At 33.1% G+C, this 25,510-nt stretch overlaps 1 protein-coding gene across 30 annotated transcripts in view; it reads left to right on the plus strand.

Moving 5' to 3' along the window:
- The window catches only part of LOC114327495 (uncharacterized), a 677,364-nt gene that overhangs the window by 456,349 nt on the left and 195,505 nt on the right, over positions 1 to 25,510 (plus strand). For 27 of the 30 annotated variants that reach the window (XM_050648891.1, XM_050648865.1, XM_050648867.1 and 24 more), the window contains exons 18-22: positions 1,996 to 2,133; positions 8,769 to 9,551; positions 18,643 to 18,786; positions 20,591 to 20,662; positions 22,927 to 23,004. In XM_050648891.1, coding sequence (XP_050504848.1) covers positions 1,996 to 2,133; positions 8,769 to 9,551; positions 18,643 to 18,786; positions 20,591 to 20,662; positions 22,927 to 23,004 — 1,215 coding nt within the window. The remainder of the gene's footprint in view (positions 1 to 1,995; positions 2,134 to 8,768; positions 9,552 to 18,642; positions 18,787 to 20,590; positions 20,663 to 22,926; positions 23,005 to 25,510) is intronic. The other 3 variants (XM_050648879.1, XM_050648889.1, XM_050648890.1) reach the window with 3 other exon arrangements.

The following is a 25,510-nucleotide window of genomic DNA, read 5'->3' on the forward strand; positions in this document are numbered from 1 at the left end:
TACAATTTTCCTCCATTCGTTCCTGTTTTTGCTTCTGGTTGCCCATTTTCTGACTCCCATCTTCTTAAGGTCTTCCACTATCTGGTTCTCCCATCTAGTTTTGGGCCTTCCTCGTGGTCTGCCTGATACAGGTCTCCATTGGGAAATTTTCTTGATAACGGCTTCTGGATTCCACCTTTCTATATGTCCCATCCATCTGAGTCTCTGTGCCTTGATAAATCTGACGATGTCTTCCCCTTTCAGAAGTTCTCTTACTTCGTGGTTCATGAGTTTTCTAAATTCATTACTACCTAAGTTTAGTGGTCCTGCTATCCTCCGAATTATTTTCCTTTCTAGGATCCTCAATCTTTCTTCCTCTTTCTGTGTCAGACACATTACTTCAGCACCATATGTGATTACTGGTCTAATTGCTGCTTTGTAAATTTTCAGTTTTGTATTCTGAGTAAACTTCCTGTCTTTGAGGAAGTTACTGTATTTCCAGTAGGCTCTGTTTCCTGCCTGGATTCTTTCATTAATTTCGATACTTCTATCATTAGTTGCATTAACTGAGACTCCAAGATATTTAAAGTGTTCTACCTTTTCAAATTCATATTCACCAATATTTAAGCTTATCATATTATTAACTGGGTTTTTTCTTGAGCATATTAGGTATTTTGTTTTGTTTTGATTTATTTCTAAACCCCTTTTGGATGCTTCTTTGCATAACTTCATAAATTCTTCCATTAAACTGTTTAGGTCTCTGCTAATTAATGCTATGTCGTCAGCATACGCCACAAGTTGCGACGTCGATGTTATAATCGTACCTTTTATTTCTGTAGCTCTTATTGTTCCTTCTATAGCGACATTAAATAGTGACGTTGATAGAGAGTCGCCTTGTCGTACTCCACTTGCTATTTCTATATTTTTGGTGATTCCGTTATCTGTAATTATTGCTGCAGTCGATCCTTTCATTGTCATTTTCGTAAGCTTTATAAGTTTCATTGGTATATCTAGGTTTTTCATGTCTTCTATTAGGTCGGGTCTTGTTAAGCTGTCAAAGTCTTGCTTAAAGTCTATGAAAAGGATGTGTAAGTTGATATCATGTTCGTAACATTTCTCAATTGACTGTGTGATTATGTGAACTGCGTCTATTGTTGACCTTCCCTCTCTAAATCCGTGCTGGTAGTCTCCTATTTTATTTTCAATGTGTTTTGAGAATTTTTGTCTGATTAATGATGCCAATATTTTGTAGCAGCTGTTTAACAGTGTTACTCCTCTATAGTTGTTACATTTTGTGGTGCCCCCTTTCTTAAGAATAGGAAATATCCATCCAGTTTTCCATTCTTCGGGCATTCTTTCTTCTTCCCAAATCCTTATTATTAGGTCGTATATTTTCCGTTGTAGTTCTTCTCCGCCTCGTTTTATTAGCTCATTTGGAATTTCATCTGGGCCTGCTGCTCTCTTCTGTTTTAGATTTCTTGTCACACGTAAAAAGTCCTCATATGAAGGCTTTTCGATTTCATCATCAAGGTCTGTTTCTTCTGTATCTGCATCCATATCATTACCTACTATTAGTCTGATAATAGTTTTGTAGACCCTAATTTTCGATCTCCAATGTGTTGTTTTAGAGCAGAACATACGTCATGTGTGTAGAGCTTGAAAATAAGCTGTCTTTCCCTTTACTATTCTCCTTTGAATTTATGGTTCCTGTGTTCCATATGTGTTTAGTGCAACTCCCAAATATGTGAAACTTTCTACAATTTCAATATTATCTTCTAATTCAACTGTGCGTCTATTTCACCTAGATCTTGCCTTTGTTAGATTTTTTCTGTTGAGTATCTATTGCTAGCCCGGTCTCTTTTGCCACTGTTTTTAGTTGCGAATATATATATTTTTGCCGTCTCTTCCGTTCTGTGAGACCTAATGTTGATGTCATCGGTATAGGCAATCTGTAATAATTGCTGTGCTTGCTCTATATGAAAATAGTACCTCTCATTTTGTGTTTTTAATTTTTAGGTTCCATTGAAAAAACAACTCCAGATTGTAGGACAGAGGGCTGCGGCAAAAACTCTGAATGCATAAGAGAACATGCTTTCTTTGTTTGTCGTTGTTTACCAGGTTATTCAGGTACTCCTGACAAAGGATGCGACAAGGGTGAGCAAAAAATCGACGTACTTTTAAATTCATTAGATTTTTTATGTATTTTTTTTTTGTATTTGTATACAGTACAAGGCTTTCTGTTGTCGAAAAATATACAGTTGCGCAATTTAGAATGTTTTTCAAAAAGTAGCCAATCTTTTACGATTTGGAGACAGTAGTAGAAACAAATTTTGTGTAATAAAACATCTAAGGTTTTCGATTTTATTGCAATGAGCTTCCAGCATTAGTAAAAGTTTGGTTACTTGATAAAAAAATGTTAAAAATAATACACACCCAATGTTTTTGTACAATAAGTCGTGCACGCAGATGCTGTTTGTTGTTTAATACAGTATTTTTTGGTCGTGGTTCTTAGTTAAAGGATGTGGCACATACCGTAATAACTTCTGGATTCAATATTCTGTTTTGTACAAAAGTTTCACTATGTCTACAATTTACAATCTCACCTAAACCTACTAGTCAGAAATGTTTAATGCTTCTGACGGAATCTTGTCGTTAAACATAAAGTTTTAATCAAGTAGGTCATCAAAAGCATTATCTTTCCCTGGAATCAAATCTAAAAAGTTTTGATTCCAGTACAGTGCCTCTAAACAGGTGCTCCGATGAGGCTAAGTTAAAGCCGAAATACGTATAAGCACATAGTAGAGATCCTGTTCTGTAATCAAATCTGAATCATCTTTACTTTCATATAAACTGCTCGTCAAAAGTTAGGGATATAGAAAATTCTGCTGAATTTTTATAGTAGATTTTTTCGTGAACAGATTAACGGATTCCGCTAAATTTTTCTATTATTTTAGACTTTTGTTTAGTATTTACACAGTTATGCAAAGGTTTACTCAAACTTTTTTTTGTACTTATACCGGGTGGAAGAAAAGAAATGTTTTTCGTATGTTAAGTTTGAGAAGCCCTGTATTGAGAAAGAGGTACACATGGGAGTATATATCGAAATCGTATTATAGTCTTATGTTTTGTGAACATTTTGTTTTTTGAATGTCCCTGATAAATTTAGAAATAAAAAGAATAGACGGTTTTGTAATTTAACATATGTTTTAACCGAAACAAAAGTTTGAGACACCTTGTTGGGAGAAAAAGGCACAAAGGTGAGTATACCTCGATATTTTGTTGTAGTCTCATATTTTGTGAATATTTTATTTTTTTAATTTCTCTGATATCTTTAATAACAAAGAAACTAGACGATATTACTCTTTAATATGTGTTTTAACTGACGACATGAGTCACATCACACATGTGAAACATAGAAAACATATTAAAGAGTAATACCGTCTAGTTTATTTGTTATTAAAGATATCAGAGAAATTAAAAAAGTAAAATATTCACAAAATATGAGACTACAACAAAATATCGAGGTATACTCACCTTTGTGCCCTTTTCTCCCTACAAGGTGTCTCAAACTTTTGTTTCGGTTAAAACACATGTTAAATTACACCGTCTATTTTTTTTTGTTTCTAAAGATATCAGGGACACTCAAACAAGAGCATGTTCACAAAACATAAGACTACAATATTATTCTGATGTATACTCACATTTCTACCTCGTTCTCCCTACAGGGTGTCTCAAACTTAATACAAGAAAAACATATTTTTTTCTTCCACCCGGTATAAGTACAAAAAATAAGTTTGAGTAAACCTTTGCACAACTGTGTAAATACTAAAGAAAAGGCTAAAATAAAAAAAATATCGGAATCCGTCTGTTCGCGAAAAAATCGACTATGAAAATCAGCAGAATTTTCTATATCCCTAACTTTTGACGAGCAGTTTATTTATTATCTTTTCTTTTTTAATACCACATATCTCAAAATTTGCAATAGAACATGATTTGAAATTTAAGATAACCAATCTCTAAATATTCTTATCATTCTACTCAGTCGCATCAGGACTTTCTTCTTCCTTGAATTTTACTTATAGTCCAGAAAACAAAGCCGAAAAAAATTTCAATGTGTTTGTATTAATTTTTTTCGAATCCTGAGAAAACTAATAAATATTTTTGAAAAATTTAAACGTAGAATGAAAGGAGATTTTATACCGAGGGCCGAAATCCCTGAAAACTTCTATAATGTTTATTTTAATAAGTTACAGGGGTGAAAAAAAAAAGAAAATTGAGGGTGATTTTTAATTACAAATAGTTCATTCAAAAGAAACTTTTTATTTATTCTAAGGGACTTTCGGCCCTCGGTAATAAAGTAGTCTTTCATTCAGCGTTTAAATTTTTCAAAAATACTTAATAGCTTTCTCAGTATTCGAAAAAAATTAATACATTCAAAAAAATATTTAAAATTTTGACATGCGTCAAAATTTTGCATTTTGCTCCGTTCCGCTTAAATAATAATGTATTGTAAAATTGTCATCTTTCCCAATAACTTGATGTTCAGTTTTGAAGTCCAAAGATAGTACTTGATGGTCTAAACTTATTAAAACTTTAACAGCAACGACATGTCCATTATTTAATGAATATGTTTTGAAACATATCTTTTTTTTATTCAAGTGCTACAACCTTACTGATTGAAGATACTCTTTCTTTGTAAATAATGTACTAGTTGTTCCGTAATGTGGAATGTACTTTTTACGGTACCAATCTGCCTGTCACATTATCCTAATCAATAATGCTTCCCATCACCCGATATTTTTACTATCAGATCAGACACATTCCACGCAACTGAGTTTACTGAGTGCAGTTGGTTTACACTTGAAAATATAAAGCACCAGCAGCGCAAGCCACCGCGCAGCGGGTATGATGATACGTCAGATTGGGAACTATACTTCGGCTCAGTGCTTGGTGCAGTTGTCACCCCGAAATGCGCTTTTTGTGTTGCCTACCTTCAGGTGCTAATAAAACTGATATTTGTATGTCTTGACTGCACCAGGTATCTTGAGGGAGTATACTACAGAATTCAGAAATAGACTTGCTTCAAAATGACAACTTGAGTCAAGAGAAATAAATAAAATTATGGATATTATTTTGTTGTGTCTACAATATTGCGATTTATCACTAAATTATTTGAAACTAGGACACATTATTTTAAAAATATAGGTATGTTAATACAATACATAACTTTATCACTTGATTTTTGACGAATTTTCATTCAGAGTATATTCTTCAGTCAGCTTCAAAAATTCGGACCTTGTGTCACCTTGAATTTTTAATGATATCTCTTAAACGGTCTTCATCTTTCTCCATCCTCTGCAATTCTCAAGCATAGGTTTAGTGGAGCTACTACCTATTTTGTAATATAGTCTACATACCTTGTTGGTGATCTTCCCGGGATTCCCATTTTTTCCAACATTCCCTGTAATGTCAGCTTCCCCAGACCATCTCTACGCACCACATAACCAAATTAAGCGATGATTTTTCAAGCTGTCTAAGAATAGACCCGTTGGATCTTCTTGTGCAAAGTATTCGCTACATTCTTCGCCAGCAAAACATTTCAAACGCGTCTATATTGCATTTATCAGCTTCCTTTAAAGACCAGCATTCGGATTCATATAGAATAATGGAGAAGACTATTGTTTTTATAAACCTTATCTTTGTATCCAGTGAACATTATAACTGTTCTGTTACACAGTCCAGAGTCCAGATACACAAATTGATTTATCACTTGGATGTCATTGATTGTGACAATGTCTGGCTCATAATCTTTGTTTTTGATTTATTTATGAACATTCCTGTTTTCAAACTTACTCGTTCTGTTCGTTCTAACAGCTCTGTCAATTTTTCCAAAGATTCAGCGAAAAGCGTTGTATCATCTGCGTACATTACTTGCTGATTCTTCTGCCATCAAGGGACATATATCCCTCCCATTCTGAAATGACTTCGCTCATAATGGCTTCTTAATATATGTTAAACAGAATGAGGCGTATCACGCAGCCCTGTCTTACACTCTTGCCAACCCTTGTGTCCGACAGTTCTCCATATGCCCACACTTTTGCCGAGTTTTCTAGGTAGAGGTTTACTAGCAATACCACTAGGTGTTTTGGAATACCCATTTTCTTCCGGTATTTTCACATTTTGTTCCATCTGAAACAGTTGAATGTTTTACTGTAATCAATAAAGCACACATACGTGATCATTTTTCGATGATCTCGGTGTGCCTTTTCTCCCACGTACATGAAGTAGTAGAATAGTGTATATGTTATAGTCAAAGCCCGAATTTCAGGCACTCCTAGGTTTGACTAGGCAATCCTCAGGTCTGACTGACGGTCTTAGTCAAAGCCCGAAATAAATTACAATTTCGGCCTTTGACTAGTCAAACCTAGAAGAGACTAAGTTTGTCAGGCAAAGGTCGAAATTTAATTTTATGAAATCGGGGTTTGACTAGTCAAACCCCGATCAGCTATTAAAATGTCGTAATTTGTTAGATTAGGTTTAATAAAACGTCATTTTTTAATTGTAATATTTATTATTTTTATACTGTCATAAATAAATAAAAAAAATAGAGTTTATTCTCACATATTGATGTTGAGGCATTATGGGATTTGGAGTTACACAATAGGTTAGACCAGTGGCTTTCAATTTTTTTGAGCGATGTACCTACCACAAAATTCTTATAATTATTTTTGGTACCACCTAACTAAAATTCCTATGGCGGTAGTTAATCTAATTAACTATAAATATGATAAATTTTTGCTGTTTTTGCTTTTTGTGTACCACTGCACATAATGATATGTACTAGCATTGGTACATGTACCACAGATTGAGAAGCCCTGCGTTAGACCTTTTACACTTACATAATTTTGAAGAGCAATTCTTATTGCAGTAGCATTTTATAAAGCCTTGTCCCCCAAATTTAGATCTTTTGTACTAATTTCTCTTAGAGACAGAACGTCTTCGAAATTAAGAAAATTTTCTTTGCATTCTCTTATTTGTTGAAAAAAGTGTGTTTATTGTTTCTTACTTCGTACCAACTCTACATAAACCGTCAACTATTTTATCTTGTATGATACCCAAAATATTTAAAGTATCTCCTTTAGCTCTATCAAAGCTGGGAATAGTTATGGTTAAAGTTTCTCTGATCGAAATTGGAGTAATTTTTTTTCACTTAATTGTTTCGTAGCATTGGCCTGGGCATAAAGACCTTCAATCTCCTTTCCCTTTATTTATTTTAATCTTTTCTGTCTTTACACAACGCATGTCTATACCATCTGATTACAAATTATGCTCGAATATGCGACAGAGCTCTCTTTTTGGAAAATACAACAAACCACACCTGAAGAAGTAATCTGAATTATTTGACAATTTTCTTCCTCCACTAGTGACGACGGTCCAGGGCCTTCGTTAGTACTATGGTGATCCTTACTTTTGATAGTGCTCAGCCTACAGGTGGGTTGACATTACGAGTGTATTACATTTATGCAATGCATAGATACAAATATACCTACTGCTTGAGTTTGAAAATAGATAATAAAATATCTGACAATAGCACGGGAAAAATATATAAGCGTAACCCGCCTTAATGCTACGAAACAATTAAGTGAAAAAAATTTCCTGCAATTTCGAATGGAAACACTATAACAATACCTATCCTTAGCTTTGATAGAGCCAAAGAAGGTGCTCGAAATATTTTGGATATCATAAAAGATAAAACGATTGACGGTTCATATAGAGTTGGTACGAAATAGGTAACAATAAACACACTTTTTTCAAGAAATCGAATAAGAGAATGCAAAGAGAATTTTCTTAATTGTCTCTAAGAAAAATTAGTACAAAAGATTCTAAATTTGGAGGACAAGACTTTATAAAATGCTACTGCAATAAGAAATGCTCTTCAAAATTATGTGTAAAAGGTCTAATGTATTGTGTAACTCTAAATGCCATAATGCGTCAAGATTAACATGTGAGAATAAACACTAATATAAAAAAAATTATTTCGACAATATAAGAATAAAATTAAACAATAAAATTAAAAAATGACGTTTTATTAAACCTAATCTAACAAATTACGACATTTTAATAGCTGATCGGGGTTTGACTAGTCAAACCCCGATTTCATAAAATTAAATTTCGACCTTTGCCTGACCAACTTAGTCTATCCTAGGTTTGCCTAGTCAAAGGCCGAAACTATAATTTATTTCGGGCTTTGACTAAGACCGTCAGTCAGACCTGACGATTGCCTAGTCAAACCTAGGAGTGCCTGAAATTCGGGCTTTGACTCTAACATATAGACAACATTGGTAAAACATGCTGCTATAATATCTAAAGCACTGTAAAATTCTAAACTCTTTGTAAGTATAGGATTAAAATAGTTTTAGTTCAAATAATAGATTGCCAATCAATGTAGGCATTTTGAATTAAAAAACCACACAAATTGTGTACCTAATTTACAATAAAGATTAGATCCTAGATCTGAATTCTGTAGGATGAAAGGAGCATTCTCACATTGATATTTGTATATTAGCGTATATTTTCTATATTCACCCTAAAAAGCTAAAGCTACAAAGCTATTGATGCTTGTAAATACTGCCGCTTTGATCGGTCATGTTGAGATGGCCTCTTTCATTTCTATCCATCCTTCTGACTGTCTTGCCCGCATGCGTATTGATTGTGCATATTCTTTCTACGGTATTGTTTTCTTATAAAATGCTTTCTTTTCTTGCCCACCCTGGTGTCTCCACCCGTAGCTGCTGAGTGTAATAGTGACTTAGAATGCCCGAACAACAAAGCTTGCATCAACTACCAATGCGTTAATCCTTGTACACTGAGAGGAGCCTGCGGACTCAACGCCCTCTGTGAGACGATTCTACATAGACCTAGATGTTCCTGTCCAGAATGCTACTTGGGTATGGCAGGCACTGCGTGTTATCCCGATGAAAAATGCTTGACGGTGCATGGAAGACCTAACAAGATACATTGTTTATCTAACGACGATTGCTCTGATAATTTGGCTTGTGAAATATCGACCGGAGAATGTGTGGACCCCTGCGAGAACAAAGCGTTCAAATGCAGAGGAAATAAGAAGTGCGAAGTACACCATCATAGACCAACTTGCGTCTGTAAGAAAGGTTTTCTGGTCAACGATCAAGGAGAGATATCGTGTGCTCCTGACAACACTGAATGTTACCAAGACAGTCACTGTCCCACGAATAAATCTTGCATCCAGGGACTTTGCCAGAACCCTTGTACAGCTCACGGCAAGTCAGCTTGCCCCGCTGACAAGAGCTGTGACGTGGTTAACCACAAACCAGTTTGTATTTGTTTGAAAGATTGTACTCCTTCTTTGTCGATATGTTTAAGAGACAACGGTTGTCCGCAAGATCAAGCTTGCAGAGCATTTAGATGTGAAGATCCATGTAAGACAGCCAATTGTCCAGAAAATACGCCATGCTTCGTTGAGGATCACAAGCCCAAATGCCAATTCTGCCCACCTGGTTTTAAAACTGATCCTAAATATGGATGCGTAAAAGGTAAACAATTATTATGGGTGCAAATTTCTTCTAGTGCTACGACAAAATGAACAGCTTGCGGGTTTTGAGTATATGCGTAATAAATTGATCCAAAACTTTCTCTTTTTGCTACAGCCGTTTACCTTTTTACTGCAATTCAAACCATACTACAACACTTTCTACAACTTTTAATACTACAACTACTTTAAAACGTTTACTTTTTATGTTTTATATTAACAGACTTCACTAGCTCTAATCCCAAATATTACTGTACCTATTTAGGTAAGAGAAATAAAAGTAAACTCCCTCGCAATCAGTTTAACTGTTACCTAGGATGACCGGTTTCGCATCCTACAATTTGCTATGCATCTTAATGTCGCCGGTAAGACAACTAAAGGATACAAATACAAAATTGCCAGAATAAGGGCAACTGTCAAATGAAAATTATTATAAATTATGCCAATTTTATATGTGCACAAAATTAAAAATAAAATACTATAAACGTTATAGTCCAAGAGGCAGCGCTGAAAAATCTCTTTGAATTTATTAAAGCTAGATTTTTCACAGTTGATTACTGTGATTGTGTAGAGAAACATACTGCGGTCGGTCAAGCGAAACGTAGAACAGGGGTTACTGAGAGGGTATCAAAGTTGCTTTCCTACGAAGGTAATTAAATCCATTTACTAAGGCTGAAAATCAGTACACACATTCTAAATTAAATATAAATAAAAGTTATTATAGTCGGTCAGCTGTATGACGGGACAGAGCCGGTCGGTCGGCCCCAATAAATGTGCAGGGTTGTTCACTATATTTTGACCCCCTTGTAAACTGCTTTAATTACAGAATTAGAAAAAAATGTAAAATACAAAAGTTATTTGATTTTTTGACATATACATCGTACTAGTGACGTCATCCATTTGGGCGTGATGACGTAATCGACTATTTTTTAAAATGGGAATAGGGGTCGAGTGCTAGCTCATTTGAAAGGTTATTTATTTCCCTATTCAGTAATATAAACATTAACATGATTAATTATACAGGGTGTCCAAAAATTTTTTTTAATTAAATTAATTGTTTAATTAATAATTAAAAAAAAAAATTGGAGACCCTGTATAAATAATGATCTTAATGTTGATAGTACTGTATAGAGAATTGAATAACTTTTCAAATGAGCTAGCACACGGACCCCATTCTCATTTAAAAAAAATAGTCGATTACGTCATCACGCCCAGGTGGATGACGTTACTAGTACGATATATATGTCAAAAACTCATAATTAAAAAATCGAATAACCTTTGTATTTTACATTTTTTTCTAATTCTGTAAATAAAGCAGTAAATAAAGCAGTTTACAAGGGGGTCACAATATAGTGAATAACCCTGTACATTCATTGGGGCTGACCGACCAGCTCTTTCCCGTCATACAGCTGACCGACTATAATAACTTTTATTTATATTCAATTTAGAATGTGTGTACTGATTTTCAGCCTTAGTAAATGGAAATAATTACCTTCGTAGGAAAGCAACTTTGATACCCTCTCAGTAACCCCTGTTCTACGTTTCGCTTGACCGACCGCAGTATGTTTCTCTACACAATCACAGTAATCAACTGTGAAAAATTTAGCTTTAGTAAATTCAAAGAGATTTTTCAGCGCTGCCTCTCCGTCTATTACTTACATGCCGATACAAGGAATGTTTTTATATTTTTATGTGTCTGTGGAATTCGTGGAATTTATACTATTTTAAATCCACAAGTAAAAAAGTTTTCCTGTAGCTGGCTTTATGCCATATATCACAAAAAATAATTAAAATCTTTTATAAAAGGTATATAATTTATTAAAAAGTCCCTTAAAAGGGCTACATCACAAATGCAGAACATTTTCGACCTGAATACAGATCATCATCAGTGCTGAACAGGGTCTTCACATGCTTCTTGTTCTTTTTCGTCTAGCCATTCACGTCCACATCTGAACGTAAGCCTTTTCAACTCTTCCTTTTCATTGCTTTTTGTTGTACGCTACTTGTAGCTAATTTTTCCCGGCAGTTTGTTTCAGATCATCTGTCCATCTCATAGGAGGTCTGCCTCTCGATCTTTTGTGTTGGTATGGTCTCCAGCTTAGAATTGTTCTGTGTCATTTGTTAAGATCACTCTTAGCTACATGTCCAGCGTATTCCCATTTCAATTTTAATGATTTTTGTACCACATCGGTGACTTTGGTTTTCTGTCTTATCCATGTGTTTGTTTTCCTGTCCTTAAGTGATATATGCCAAGCATTGCTCTTTCCATCGCGTGTTGTTGAGTGACTCTGACTATGTTCATATTCTTTTTTGTGATTGTCCATGTTTGTGCCCCATATGTTAATATCAGAATAATGCATGCATCAAAAACTTTAGATCTAAGATGTAGTTGAATTGCTGATTTCTGATTATATAGTTCAGTTTGCCGAATGCTGCCCATGCTAACTTTCTTCTTCTTTTTATTTCTTCCGTTTGAATTTCCCTATTTAGTATTATTTTTTGTCCTAAATATATTATATTCTTCAACTTTTTCTACAACTTTGTCGTTTATTATTGTCATGGTTTCTTCGGAGTGCATGACTTTTGTTTTGTTAAAATTCATTTTCAGTCCTATTTTAGATGATTCTATGTGTAGTTCTGAAAGCATGGTTTGCAGTTCTTGTAGGTCAGTAGCTATCAGGACTATGTCATCCGCAAATCGTAGATTACTGAGGTAGCGGCCATTGATGTTTATTCCCTTATATTTCCAATTTAGATTTTTAAACTCGTCCTCCAAAACTAAGGTGAACAGTTTGGGTGATAGAGTGTCTCCCTGTTTGACTCCCCTGTTTAATGGTACAGGGTTCATGTATCCATTTATATTTAGGTAGTTTGTAACTGTAGGTTGGTTCATAGTTTCTTTTATTAAGTTAATATGCTGTCTATTCTACAATTTTGCATTGCGTTCATTACGGCCGTTTGTTCTATAGTGTCGAAAGCTTTTTCGTAATCTACAAATGCTATAAAAACTGGAAAATTGTATTGGTTACATTTTTCTATTAGTATTTTTGTGGATAACAGGTGATCGGAAGTTGAATAACCTTTTCTAAAACCTGCCTGTTCATATGGTTGGTATTCATCTAATTTCCTTGTTAGTCGGGTAGTTATGACTTTGGTGAGTATTTTAAACAGGTGTGACAGTATACTGATGGGCCTGTAGTTTTCCACCTTTCGATAATCACCTTTATTGTGTAATAAGACTACTTTAGAGTTGTTCCACCTCTTAGGTACTTTGCCCTGGTGTAAACAACTGTCTATAAGCTTAGTTACAATTGCAATGAGTTCCTTCATATGCTAAGCCACCAAAATTAAAAATATATGGGTAGCCCTATATAAAGCCCTTTAAAATGATACGGTCATAGATACATTGACAAAAATTGTTTTAATTATGTATTATTTATAACATCCATATTATTTAAAATAATGTTTGTCAATGTATCCATGACTATAATATTTTAAAGGGTCTTTACCCAATATTTTCAATTTTGGTGGCTTGGCATGTGAACATCCTGTTCAGCACTGATGAAAATCTGTATTCAGACCGAAAACATTCTGCATTTGTGGTGTCGCCCTTTTAAGGAAATATCTACTAAATTATATACCTTTTGTGAATTATCTTAATTTTAAATATTTAATTAATTATTTTATTTTAATTAATTTTTCATAATTATTTCAATAATTGGCATAATTTATAATGATTTTCATTTGACAGTACCCTAACTCTGGCAATTTTGTATTTGTAGCATATAGTTGCCTTACTGGAGACCTGAAGATGCACAGCAAATTGTAGCATGCGAAACCGGTCGTCGTCGGTAAGATTAAACTGATTGCGAGTAAGTCTACTTTCATTTCTCGTACCTAAATTGAAATGGACTCATACGTGCAACCCATTCAAGATAATACTGTACCATTTTTGTAAATACAGATGGCAGTACGATGTAACAAGGTAAACAACTTTTGGGGGTGCTAAAGATCGTCAAGATTGCATGGTTTTGGTAGCACCAAATGGGATTTGCGAAAGATAGTACTTTACATTATTTATTTCCTTAGATTTTATATAGTATAATACTTTATATAGTATATTTTACTAATTTGCGACTATTTAGGATTAGGGATGAAAATTTTGAAGCACTGTCGAATGCAAGCCAAAATACGGTTTTACCTGATAATATAATTTACATTCATACAGAAATAGAAGAAAATTACAAATTCTATTGTTTCTAAATTGTAGTGATAATTAATAACTACTGATAAAATAATAACAATAACACTCAAATTTTTTTCCTAATGGAAAAATGAAAACATTATTTTATAGTGTAATAAAGAATCAATAATCTTCATTTGGATTATAAATGATGACTAGGTTAATTGCTTCGATGCGATTCTCAGGATCCAACATTCTTTTATTAACTTTTCACGTTTCCGCACACTTTTTTTCCAAATTGCAGGAGTAGCATTATGTAATGATTCTTGCCACGTTTTCAAAACTGCTACGTCACTATAATCGTTACGTCCAATATATTTATCGTAGTATGCTTTGCATATTCCTCAAATATGTTCAATGGGATCGAATTAACAATGGTAAGGGGGCAGTTTTAACTCATTATGTCCTAAACTATGTATAATCTCGTCTACTATGAATATTTTTGGTTTTTCTATTCTGGTTAACCATTCTTTTATTTTATGTACTGTAAAGGAATTTGTTGGTTGCTTATTTAATTTACGTTTGTACTTCTTATGCTGTACAGCAAAGTGGAGCATTGGCTAGGATCTAGGGATAATCCAAAAGAGTTGCAAATTCATGAAATATACTTGACTCACTTTATACTACATGGCATAGAAGCTTTAATTTTGATAATTATAGAGAGGGTGATATGACCAAACCCTAATAAAAAAAAGCACGGGATAGGGATGAATTTCTAGAAGTCATCGCTAGCCTCCATTAGAGGTGGCACCTAAACAAGAAGAAGAAAAGTATTTGAGTAAGCTAACCAATATAATCAAATTGCGCTATATAAAATGCATCTGAAGAAATTAAAGTACGGTACCACAAGAAGTAATAATAATCATAATAATTTAATTAAATGAATCAATAATTTAATTAAATGAAAGATAGCTTATGTTTCATCTCGGTTCAGAGATCCATCATCCCCATACGTACGTATCGGTCTCTCCAGACCTTTTCAGTGGGACTACATGCACACCTCTGAATCGAAATGAAACCAATTTTCGCTGAATTATAAAAATAATTCGCGTATCTGACGCTGTAGCAACATTTATTAAAGAAATGTGAAATCCCATATGCAAACAATGAATCTAAAACGTCTCGTGGAACCAATTTCTGCGTACATCCTGAATATCTGCCTTCTACAATTTATAAGGCAAGGAGACGACGAATAAAGGAGAAGAAATGGACTCTACAATATGCAGTCACATTCCGTATATTCGTCTAGGAAAAATTCCAATCAAAGTTGATTTCGTGTAGGACTCAAAATATGAGTAAAATGAAAAATTGAAGAGAACTTATGTTTCATATTGGTTCAAAGATGATCCATCAATCCCATACGTACTTTTCAGTCTCTCCACCCCCCATCAGGGGGGCTACACAGTAGCGTAACTAACGCCAATGCAACCAATGCGGTGCATTGGGGCGCAGGCCTTCGGGGGCGCAAAAAATTGATATTCTGGAAAATGAGTCTACAAATAGGGACGTACAGGGAATACTTGCATTGAGGCGCAGTCAGACTAGATACGTCACTGGAGCTACATGTACACCTCTAAATCGAAACGAAGCCAAACTCTCTATTCAAGCTGAATTATAAAATTACGCTGTAGCGACATCTATTAAAGAAATGAGAAGTCCCAATTTAATTAAAAGTTAAAGTAACTAGATAACAACCACTATTCCAAACAATAAACGCTACGAAACAAGTTGATATTTACAAAATAGCTAAAAATAAGTTGATGAATAAAGCAAAAAGTGAAGATATTAAACAGAATAATAATGAAATAATTAAGAGAAAACAGTAGCGATCAACAGGTAGCGAAAACGCGTTCCAAGATTGCGGCTGTAATTTTGAATATTTTTTCGAGATATTTGGCACACGTATTCGTAATATAATAAAGAATGGCGGTACAGAGCCCAATTTGAAAAATATATTAATATGTGGAAATTACTCTGTAATTAAATACAATATTAAAAAAACGAGCCTGTACCGCCATTAAGAAGAACAAAAAAATACACTTTCTTCAAATAAATTTTTTATCCGATGCCTAGATTTTGTGTCATTTTGAAACTACTAAAATTTTTTATTTCATTAGTAGTTCCAAAATGACACAAAATCTAGGCATCGGATAAAAAACTTTATTTGAAGAAAGTGTATTTTTTTGTTCTTAATGGCGGTACAGGCTCGTTTTTTTAATATTGTATTTAATTACAGAGTAAATTCCACATATTAATATATTTTTCAAATTGGGCTCTGTACCGCCATTCTTTATTATATTACGAATACGTGTGCCAAATATCTCGAAAAAATATTCAAAATTATAGCCGCAATCTTGGAACGCATTTTGGCTACCTGTTGATCGCTACTGTATCACCTTAAGTATATCAAAATGAACGGTATAAGGATAGTCAAGGGAACAAACGACAAATCCTCTACAACTTGTGTAAATGAGTATGTTTTTAACAATTAACTAAAAAAAACAATTTTCTTTACTATAGGTTTTATTTAATATTTTAAATACAGTTCTTCAATACTGCAATAATTAGAGGTTACAAATAAAAACATCCATACTCTCATATATCAGAAATATATAATGTAAAGTATATCACAAAAATTTGTTTATATTATAAGAGTCAACTTCAAATAAAAAATATTTCATAAAATATTATCAAAAAAGCCATTTTATTATTTTAAACAACTTGAAACATTTAGGAACCAAGCCAAAAGGACGCGTCCTGAATACAGCCATGTGCATGGAGTCTTCATCTTCTCTTTTTCCCTAGGTCTCTGCTTGTAAAAATGTATATACTATCTCTTGGTGATGGGAAGCTTGCGATTTTTATTTAGATGTAGAAGAATTAGAACTGCTTATAGATTTTGTTTTTTTTTTAATTTTTAAATTTTTTCTGTTAATGACTTTATGTTTTTGAAGATTTTGTGTTTCACGACAATGGTAACTGTTAATTGAACATTAATTGAACCCGTCGTTTCGCAAAGGGCATAAGTCACATTTTTTTTAAATATCACTTTTTGGTGCACGTCTTCATATACACAAGACACATAAAAGACAAACAAAAATTGAAGTCTGAAAATAATAGGAGCCCTTGACTTATGCCACTTTTTAATGAAAGTCCTGGATTTATGTCATTTTTTAATGAAAGTCCTGGACTTATGCCCCATGCCCCGGAAGTTTTAATTAATGGACTTGTGTCCTTTTCGGAATGACGGATTCAGTTTCTGTATTTTATAATTGTTTGCTTTGTGAAAGCTTTTTCGAAATTTTCAAATAATTTTTAGAAACATTAAGTCTTTTTGGTTTCAATGCTGTTTGTTAGGATGTCACGAATCTACATTTTAGGTACTTTTGAATAAAACCTAAGTGGTCAGATTTTAAGATATTCTTGGATTCAGCTGATAGTCAATCAACAGCAATATCTTCTAACACTTTTATTTGTTGTGATTATTCCCGATAATAGTTCTTTTAAAACAATACTATATTTTTTTAATACGTTATTCTTCTCAACAAATTCAATAAAAGCGAAACACAGTTTGGTTTTCGAAACAATCTTGAAGCCAGAGAAGCATTATTCAATTTACAGGTCATGGTTTAAAGATGTAAAGATATAGAACAACCGACATATATGTGTTTGAACGACTTTGAGAAAGCCTTTGACCTTTGAAACTTATAGGTATCTTGTAACAGATGGGAATTTATGACCAAGGTCTCCGTATTATCAAAAGTTTATATTGGACTCAGAACACGACGGAAGCAGTGGGGATATGACGAAGATATGACAAAGAAGCCTTAGATGACGAGTCAGGCGCTAAAATTAACGAAATTATTGTCAACAATCTCATATATGCAGACGACATGGTGATGTCGTCTGCATATATTCCAATATTTTCAATCCTTTCTACTGATACAATTACAGCTGAATTGTTGGACCAGCACTATGGAAACAAATACTTGATCTAATCGCCCAAATATGGGATGATGAAACAATCCTTGAAGAAAGGAACTTGGATCTTATAAATCCCATTCACAAGAAAGGGAATAAGCAAGAATCATCCAACTATAGAGGAAGTATGCCTGCATGGGAATGAAGCAAAACTGCAGAAGAGATGATTGGTGACTACTAGTGCGGATTTTGGCCAAACCGATTTACAAGTTATGACATACACTTGCAAAGACCAGTCTTCAAAGGCAACCACGACTTTAACATCGACATAAACAGTCTATTTATTGATTTCAAACAAACCTTTGACACCATAAATAGGAAAAAACTGTATGGAAGCCTTGAAACTATAAAAGCCGTAATGCTTATGGGTATACCAAAAAAGCTACTCAGGTTGGTACAGCTTACATGAACCAGCTCCAAAGCAGGTGTAATAATATAAAATATGAGTGAAAGCAATGCAGCAATGCAAAAATTGCAGAAGGTTATTACAGAGGGCAAAAGTTTAGATGCACAAGAAATTTTTAATATAGAGAAGACAACGAATAATTGCTCTCTCGATTAAGATTTCCTCGAAAACCGAGAAAAAATCGAGGCACGGAAATTAAAAGATATAGCCGTTTAAAGAAGAATTAACATAGGCGTAGATTGTATTTCATTGAATATTTTATTATCCATTAATAATTTTATGTAAAAATTTGTTTTTTACAACATTTTCATTAATTTTTGTAACATTATTTTAATTGTTGATACAATATTAGTAAATCTTTTATAAAAACGAATATATTGTACAAAGGGAACATATCCTATTAAGGGTGTTAGAAGATATTTGGGAAATGTTGTTCGCTGTAATCATGTCTTGGTTTCTGTTTAGATATACAATGTCGCTCACACGATGAATGTCACATCAATCTGGCATGCATAAACCGAAAATGTCAAAACCCATGCGCCGTTTCGAACCCTTGTACTCAGTCGCAAGACTGTAAAGTACAAGAACATCAACCAGTGTGCGTCAAAGGTAAGTAGCAGAAAAAAGTTAAGCACAGCTGGAATTCATCAATTAGCCTGTATTTGTCCACTGTTGAACGTAGAACTCCCATAAATTATTGCACCAATTTTTAAATTGAGCTTCTTACATCCAATTTGTGGTGGTGCGCTGTATATTATCATCCGTCGCTATTCCAGAATCTTTCTGGTCCATATTATTCTTCTTCAGGTGCCATCTCCGCTACTGAGGTTGGCAATCATCATAGCTATCTTAATTATTGAGGCAGTAGCTTTAAATAGTTGTTTTGAGCTGCTTCCAAACCATTCTCGCAGGTTCTTCAGCCATAAAATTCGTCTTCTTCCGATGCTTCTTCTGCCATCTATCTTTACTTGCAATGTGAGTCGCAGGATGCCATACTTCTCGCCCCGCATCACATGTCCGAGATACTGTAGTTTTCTTTCTTTAATTGAAAGTTCAACTTCCTTCTCTTTACCTATTCTTCTTAGTGCTTCGTTGTTCGTAACTCTATCTACCCAAGAAACCCTCATAATTCTTCTTTAGGTCCACATTTCAAAGTCGTTAAGTCGTCTCATTGTCTCTACATTTAACGTCCATGATTCCACTCCATAGTATAGTACATTGTATACGTAACATTTTGTTAAGCGTACATTAAGAGCTAATGTTAAATCTTTGCTACCTAGGACCTTTTTCATTTTCATAAAATTAGAACGTGCTTTTTCGATTCTGACTTTGATTTCTGCAGTGTAGTCATTATTTTCTATTATAAGTGTTACTAGGTAAGTGTACTTTTTTACTCTTTCGATCTGCTGGTCCTCTATTATCAAGATTTCGTTAGTATTATGGTTGTTTTTACTAATTTTCATAAACTTCGTCTTTTTGATATTGAGAGACAGTCCGTACTCCCTACACCTTACTATTTTACTCATGAGTCTTTGCAGGTATTGTAAACTATCGGCTATTATTACTGTATCATCTGCATATCTGATGTTGTTAACTAAGACTTCATTTAATCTTATGCCGACTGTTTTATCTTCCAGAGTTTCTCGCATTACCTCTTCAGAATAAGCGTTAAATAATAGGGGTGATAGTATGCAGCCTTGCCGGGCTCCTCTCTTTATTTCCATTTCTTCAGATATTTCTTTTTCATTTCTTATCTTCTTCAATTCTTATTCTGGTCCATCTATCATCGGTCAATCTGGCAACATGCCCAGTTCAAACCAATTTAGTCATAGGTATTCTTTTAACTGCATGGACCTGAAGAATGGAATTATCATTTGCAAGAAATAGCTGTTAGTTTCATTGCTAAAACTTCCTGCTTCACTTTAGTGTTTTTACGTTCAATTAGAGTTTTTTAATATCCCAGTAAAGGCATGACTTTCACCACCATTTTGTAGGAGTTAGACACCATATTTTGAAGATTTTTTAAAATTATAGGATAACTTAAATTACTTCATTCTTCATACTTCTTACTTTTTAACTCAAATGTTCTTTTATTCATTTATAATTTAAATTTTCTGGTTGATCCTTTTTTGCTCATAATATCTGTATCGTTTTCTATTTCTATTGTACTTTTGCCTTTTTACCCAGTTTTTGTAAACCATGTAACAGAGTAAGTAAGGATATTGGCTATTGTCTTATAAAGCTTTTTTATTGTGCTATTTCTTGTTTTGTTATTCAATGGTCTGTGAATCTTGAGACCTTCCAACTTCCAACATGTCTGGTTTTCTGCAGGAGTTTTTCATGTCTTCATAGATATATTCCTTGTATTTTTTATCTATGAATTTTTCTTGTATTAATAAAAACATTTTTTCAGTTTGTCAATGCCAACGAAATGAAGACTGTGGAAATATCAACTTCCAATGTGATGGCTGCCAATGTGTACCAGGTAGTATACTATTACATATTATAACTAAGTTGATTGTTTATTTCAATTAAACTCAGTCAGAAATTGACCTAAAAATATCATTATAAACAAACGCAGAAACTGAAACTGCAGTAAATCCCAAAAAAAATCAAAACTGCCCAGTAATAATTAAAAAGAAAATAACTGAAAAAAGGAAACTCCGAGGGATTTGGCAGCGTAATAGACACCCGATAAACAGGAGAAACTATGACAAAGCTTCTACAGAACTTAAAGAGCTTATAAACAATATAAAGAATGCATCATTTAACGAATACTTAGAAAATCTGACAAGTACAGAAGATACAGACTTTTCGTTATGGAAAGCGGTTAAGAACTTGAAGTCAAAATGAGCAAATTCCACCAATTCGTAAAAGAGACCGAGCATGGGCACGCACTAATGAGGAAAAACAAATACCTTTAGAGAATATCTGGAGGAAGTCTTTCAACCTCTTCCATCGCAAAACGTGCCTGAAATAGAAGCTAAGATCAAGGAAACTCTTAAAGCTCCACATCAAATGTCCCAAATTCCAAAACTCTTCAAAGTCAAAGAGGTACATGAGACAATCAGAAGTAACTTAAATCCAGATAAGGCTCCAGAAAGGTTTGATCTGGTCAAAGGCCGTCTTATTAAAGAACTCTCAAGAAAAGGGATCGAGCTAGTAACAATATTTAACGCAATGCTGCGACTAGGATACTTCCCGGCCCAGTGGAAAGTTGGAAAACCTGGAAACCTGGAAAACCTATAAATGAAGACCATTCAGGTCCAACAGACCATTCAGCCTACTGCCAATCCTTGGTAAACTCCTAGAAAAGCTACTAATAACCCGATTGAATCCAATAACAGAAGAAAACCACCAATTCGGATTTAGAAAGGATCATAGCACAATTGAACACATACACAGAGTATTGGACGAAATAAATGAAACATTTGAACAAAAAAGTTACTGCACCACTGCTTTCTTAGATGTGAGTCAAGCTTTTGATAACGTTTGGCATGATAGTCTACTGTTTAAATTCAAAAATTACTCCCCCACACAGTGTACAATATTATGGAATCCTACCTAAAAGAGGGAGTACCTTGATTACCGAGGACATGTGATGAGAGGGCAAAAATACTCACTATTACAACTTATTATGCAAGGCAAAATTCTAGGAAAGCGAAATGTGGGAAGACGAAGAATATTGTGACATAATTATGTTACCCGACTGTTTTCAGCTACTGGCCTATTTATTATAATTTAACAGACCTTTTTTGTTTACTGAATTTGTTTGAGAATGCTTTTAAAAGAGGGACCTTTTTAACAGGTACACACCTCGATATTTCTTTTTCATTCTAGAAAATGCTTATTTGATATTTATGTAAATAACCCTTCGATTGTTATTCTAGAATAAGATGAATTCTTTCGTAATAATCTTTCCTATTCTGGAACATTGTAGTAATGAATAAATAGGGGTTTTTGGAATTATTAAGTGAGTTGTGAATTTGAAACCGTCGGTGTACTGTAATTAGATAAATTTGAATTTGTAATTAGATAAATTAGTAGATTTTTAGATAGATAAATTTGAATTTGTAATTAGATAAATTAGTAGATTTGGTGTAATAAATAAATTAGATATCGTTTGTAAAATAAAAGATATAAATTCAGTGTTTGTCATTTGTTTAGTTGTAAGTTATTAAAAATAAATAAAGTAAGCTAAAATTAAACATTAGTACCTAAACGATCATAGAAAAGTCAAGTCAGTTTTGTAACACTGGTGTCAGAAGTGGGATAATAAAAAAGAAAATAAACTCGGTTTAAATACAGTGTGGAATCTTTAATAATAACTAAATATAAATCGTAATAAATAAAGTGTGTGACCATGTCTTCACAGTATAAGCCGAAAATTAGTGACCTGCGAGTTACGGAGCTAAGATTTGAGTTAGAAGAAATAGACATGGACACTACTGGAAAAAAAGGTCTGTTAAATTATAACAAATAGGCCAGTAGCTGAAAACAGTCGGGTGACATAATCATGTCAAAATATCCTGGCTTAAGAACTTAAGGGAATGGTTCGAATGCAGTAGTTCAGAGCTATTTAGAGCGGCAGTCAACAAGGTCTGCATAGCCGTGATGAATTCCAACCTTCGATAGAAAATGGAACTTAAAGAAGAAGACCTAAAAGAAAGATATTTTACTGTGTTGCCAGATTATAATTATTTTCAATGTTTTTTATAGCTTTTATATTTATATAAAATTATCTTCCAGGCGAACCTCGAATTCCTCTATGCTCCCACTGCCCACCAGGTGTATCTTGCGACCCCGTCTCAGGGGCCTGTCTGGAGGGTAAGTTTTTACCGATATTCTTAACAGATCATTTAATCAAATGTGTTGCTGTTTTTATTATCACCACCTCCCCATTTCCCCTCCCTTATACATGGAACGATATTAACAGAAGATCATACCGCAAAGGGGTAAGCTTTTTGCAGAAGGAAAACAAATATTTTTAAGGGTTTTTTAATGTTTTGTCTGTTGCAGCTTATACCATCTAACTGTATATTTTTTCTAACATTGTATCATTGTATTGTTTGTAAAAAAATAGCAACACTCACCTTATGTGACTAATTTATCGATTCTTCATTGTAATCTAATACCCGCTCTCCTTTTCCTTTATTTTTAATCCAGAGAAATAAGGATTTCTCTGGAAGAGCAGGACACTCAAATATCCAGGTAGATGACTACTTCTTTAGTTATTGTAGACCTATAGGAAGAAATCGTACCTGTTTCCTGCCCAGAGTTCGCGTCCTTTTCTTAATTATTAAAATAGTGCAAAAATGCGATTTTTTAGATTTTTTTCATTCTATTAAAAAGCTAAATAGTTGACAAAAAATTACAAAATTTGGTTCTTTAGAACATTGAAAAAGCTTCAAAATGCCGATTTTTTAATGTTTAAAAGTCAATTTGTTGCTTCGCAAATTGCAAAATAAATGAAAATCGATATTTATTAATATCTTTTATTAAATTTAACTTAGAACTTTAGGGTTTTACCCAAAGTTGGGTATTGAGGTACTTAACAAACTCTCAAAATTTGAGACCGATCCATTAATTAGTTTAAACATTAACTATTTGTAGAGACCTTTGTTTGTAATAACATAAGACAGAAAATAATGAAGATTGGGCAATTCTGATTATGTCAAATGAAAGTAGAAGAGTAATACTATCAAACTGTATTAAAAAAAAACATACAAAATTATTTAATATAGTCAAAAATCCTCATGACAAATTTTTAAAATTTTGTAGTTTATAAACATTTAGAAAAACTTTAACGGCCGGTTGTTCGAACGCTAATGAAAAATTTGATTATAATTAAGTCCCCTTAACAACCATCAAATAACAACACCCCTCATTCGTACGTCAATCAGTTGATTGTAATCAATTATGTTAATTATCATTATGATAATTAACATAATTGATTGATTAATTAATTATTAATTATTAATTAACATAACAATTATTATTATAAGTGATTAATAAATCTCATAATTTTAATCAATTATGTTTTCAGCAACCCACAAAAAGTTGACATTGACAGTTGGTGACAGTAATTAAATATTTGATAATGATCAGTTGATTCCATTTTTGATTAGCGTTCGAACAACCGGCCCTTAAAGTTAGTATTCTAACACGAATTTTCAAATAACAAAAAAATTAGCCTAGGTTCATTTGGGCCAAAGTTACTCATGTGTTTTTTTTTATTCACAACTGATTTGTTTATAATAATTAAGGAATCTCATTGATGCCACATTAAAGAATGGGATTTGTATTTTTTGTTAAAAAAATTGCACAAACATTGTATCTTCACAGGACCCTCTAAGAATTTAAAAAAATATAGTTCAAATGGTTACTAAGGGAACCTACAAATCCACCGCGTTCAAATACCGAAACAGCAATTTTCAACTAATACAAATTTCTTTATCTCCGGATCTACTCAATGGATTTTGATCTTTCTGTTTTTAATTTGTATGTAATTTCCACGTACATTACAAATATGCAATTTGTTTATAAATTTATTAATTAATAAACAGTCTAATTTGTAAACAATTCCTGGAAAAAAATTTATTTCCAAAAATCTATTTTATTAATCATAGTATAATTATTGATCATAGAAAAAGTGAAAGTACACTTTAATAAATACATTATTTTTATTAATAATTATTTATTGAAGATAATTTATTTATTTAAATATACCTTAAATTTTCTAGCACTAATAATGATAGTATGATTAAAAAAATGGATTTTGGGGAAAAATTATTTTTTCAAAAATTGTTTAAACAAATTAGGCTGTTTATTAATTAATAAATATCTAGACAAATTGCATATCTGTAATGTACATAAAAATTACATACAAATTAAAAAAAAGAAAGATCAAAATCCGTTGAGTAGATCCCGAGATATAGAAAATGATAGTAGTTTTAAGTTGCTTTTTTAGTTTTTGAACTCGTCCATTTATCAGCCAAAGCTCCTCTTGACTTATCACGAATAGTCACCATTTGAACTACATTTTTAAAAATTTGTGTAAAATAACAGCTTTTAGAATATATAAAAATATTTTTTCTACGGACAATATGTTTCATTTAATTCAATTTCAATTTATTCTAAATGTTCAATTTTTTCTAAATTTATTTTATTCTGAATTTATATTAAATTCAAAAATTTGGCATTACGATTTTTGACTATATTAGATAATTTTTTTAACTTTTTTGAAAATATTTTGATAGAATCTCTTTTCTACTTGCATTTGCCATACGCAGAATTGTCCTATCTTCGTTATTTTCTGTCTTATGTTATTGCA

This window comes from Diabrotica virgifera, chromosome 4 (genome assembly GCF_917563875.1).
Source record: "Diabrotica virgifera virgifera chromosome 4, PGI_DIABVI_V3a".
Classification (NCBI taxonomy): Eukaryota; Metazoa; Arthropoda; class Insecta; order Coleoptera; family Chrysomelidae; genus Diabrotica; species Diabrotica virgifera.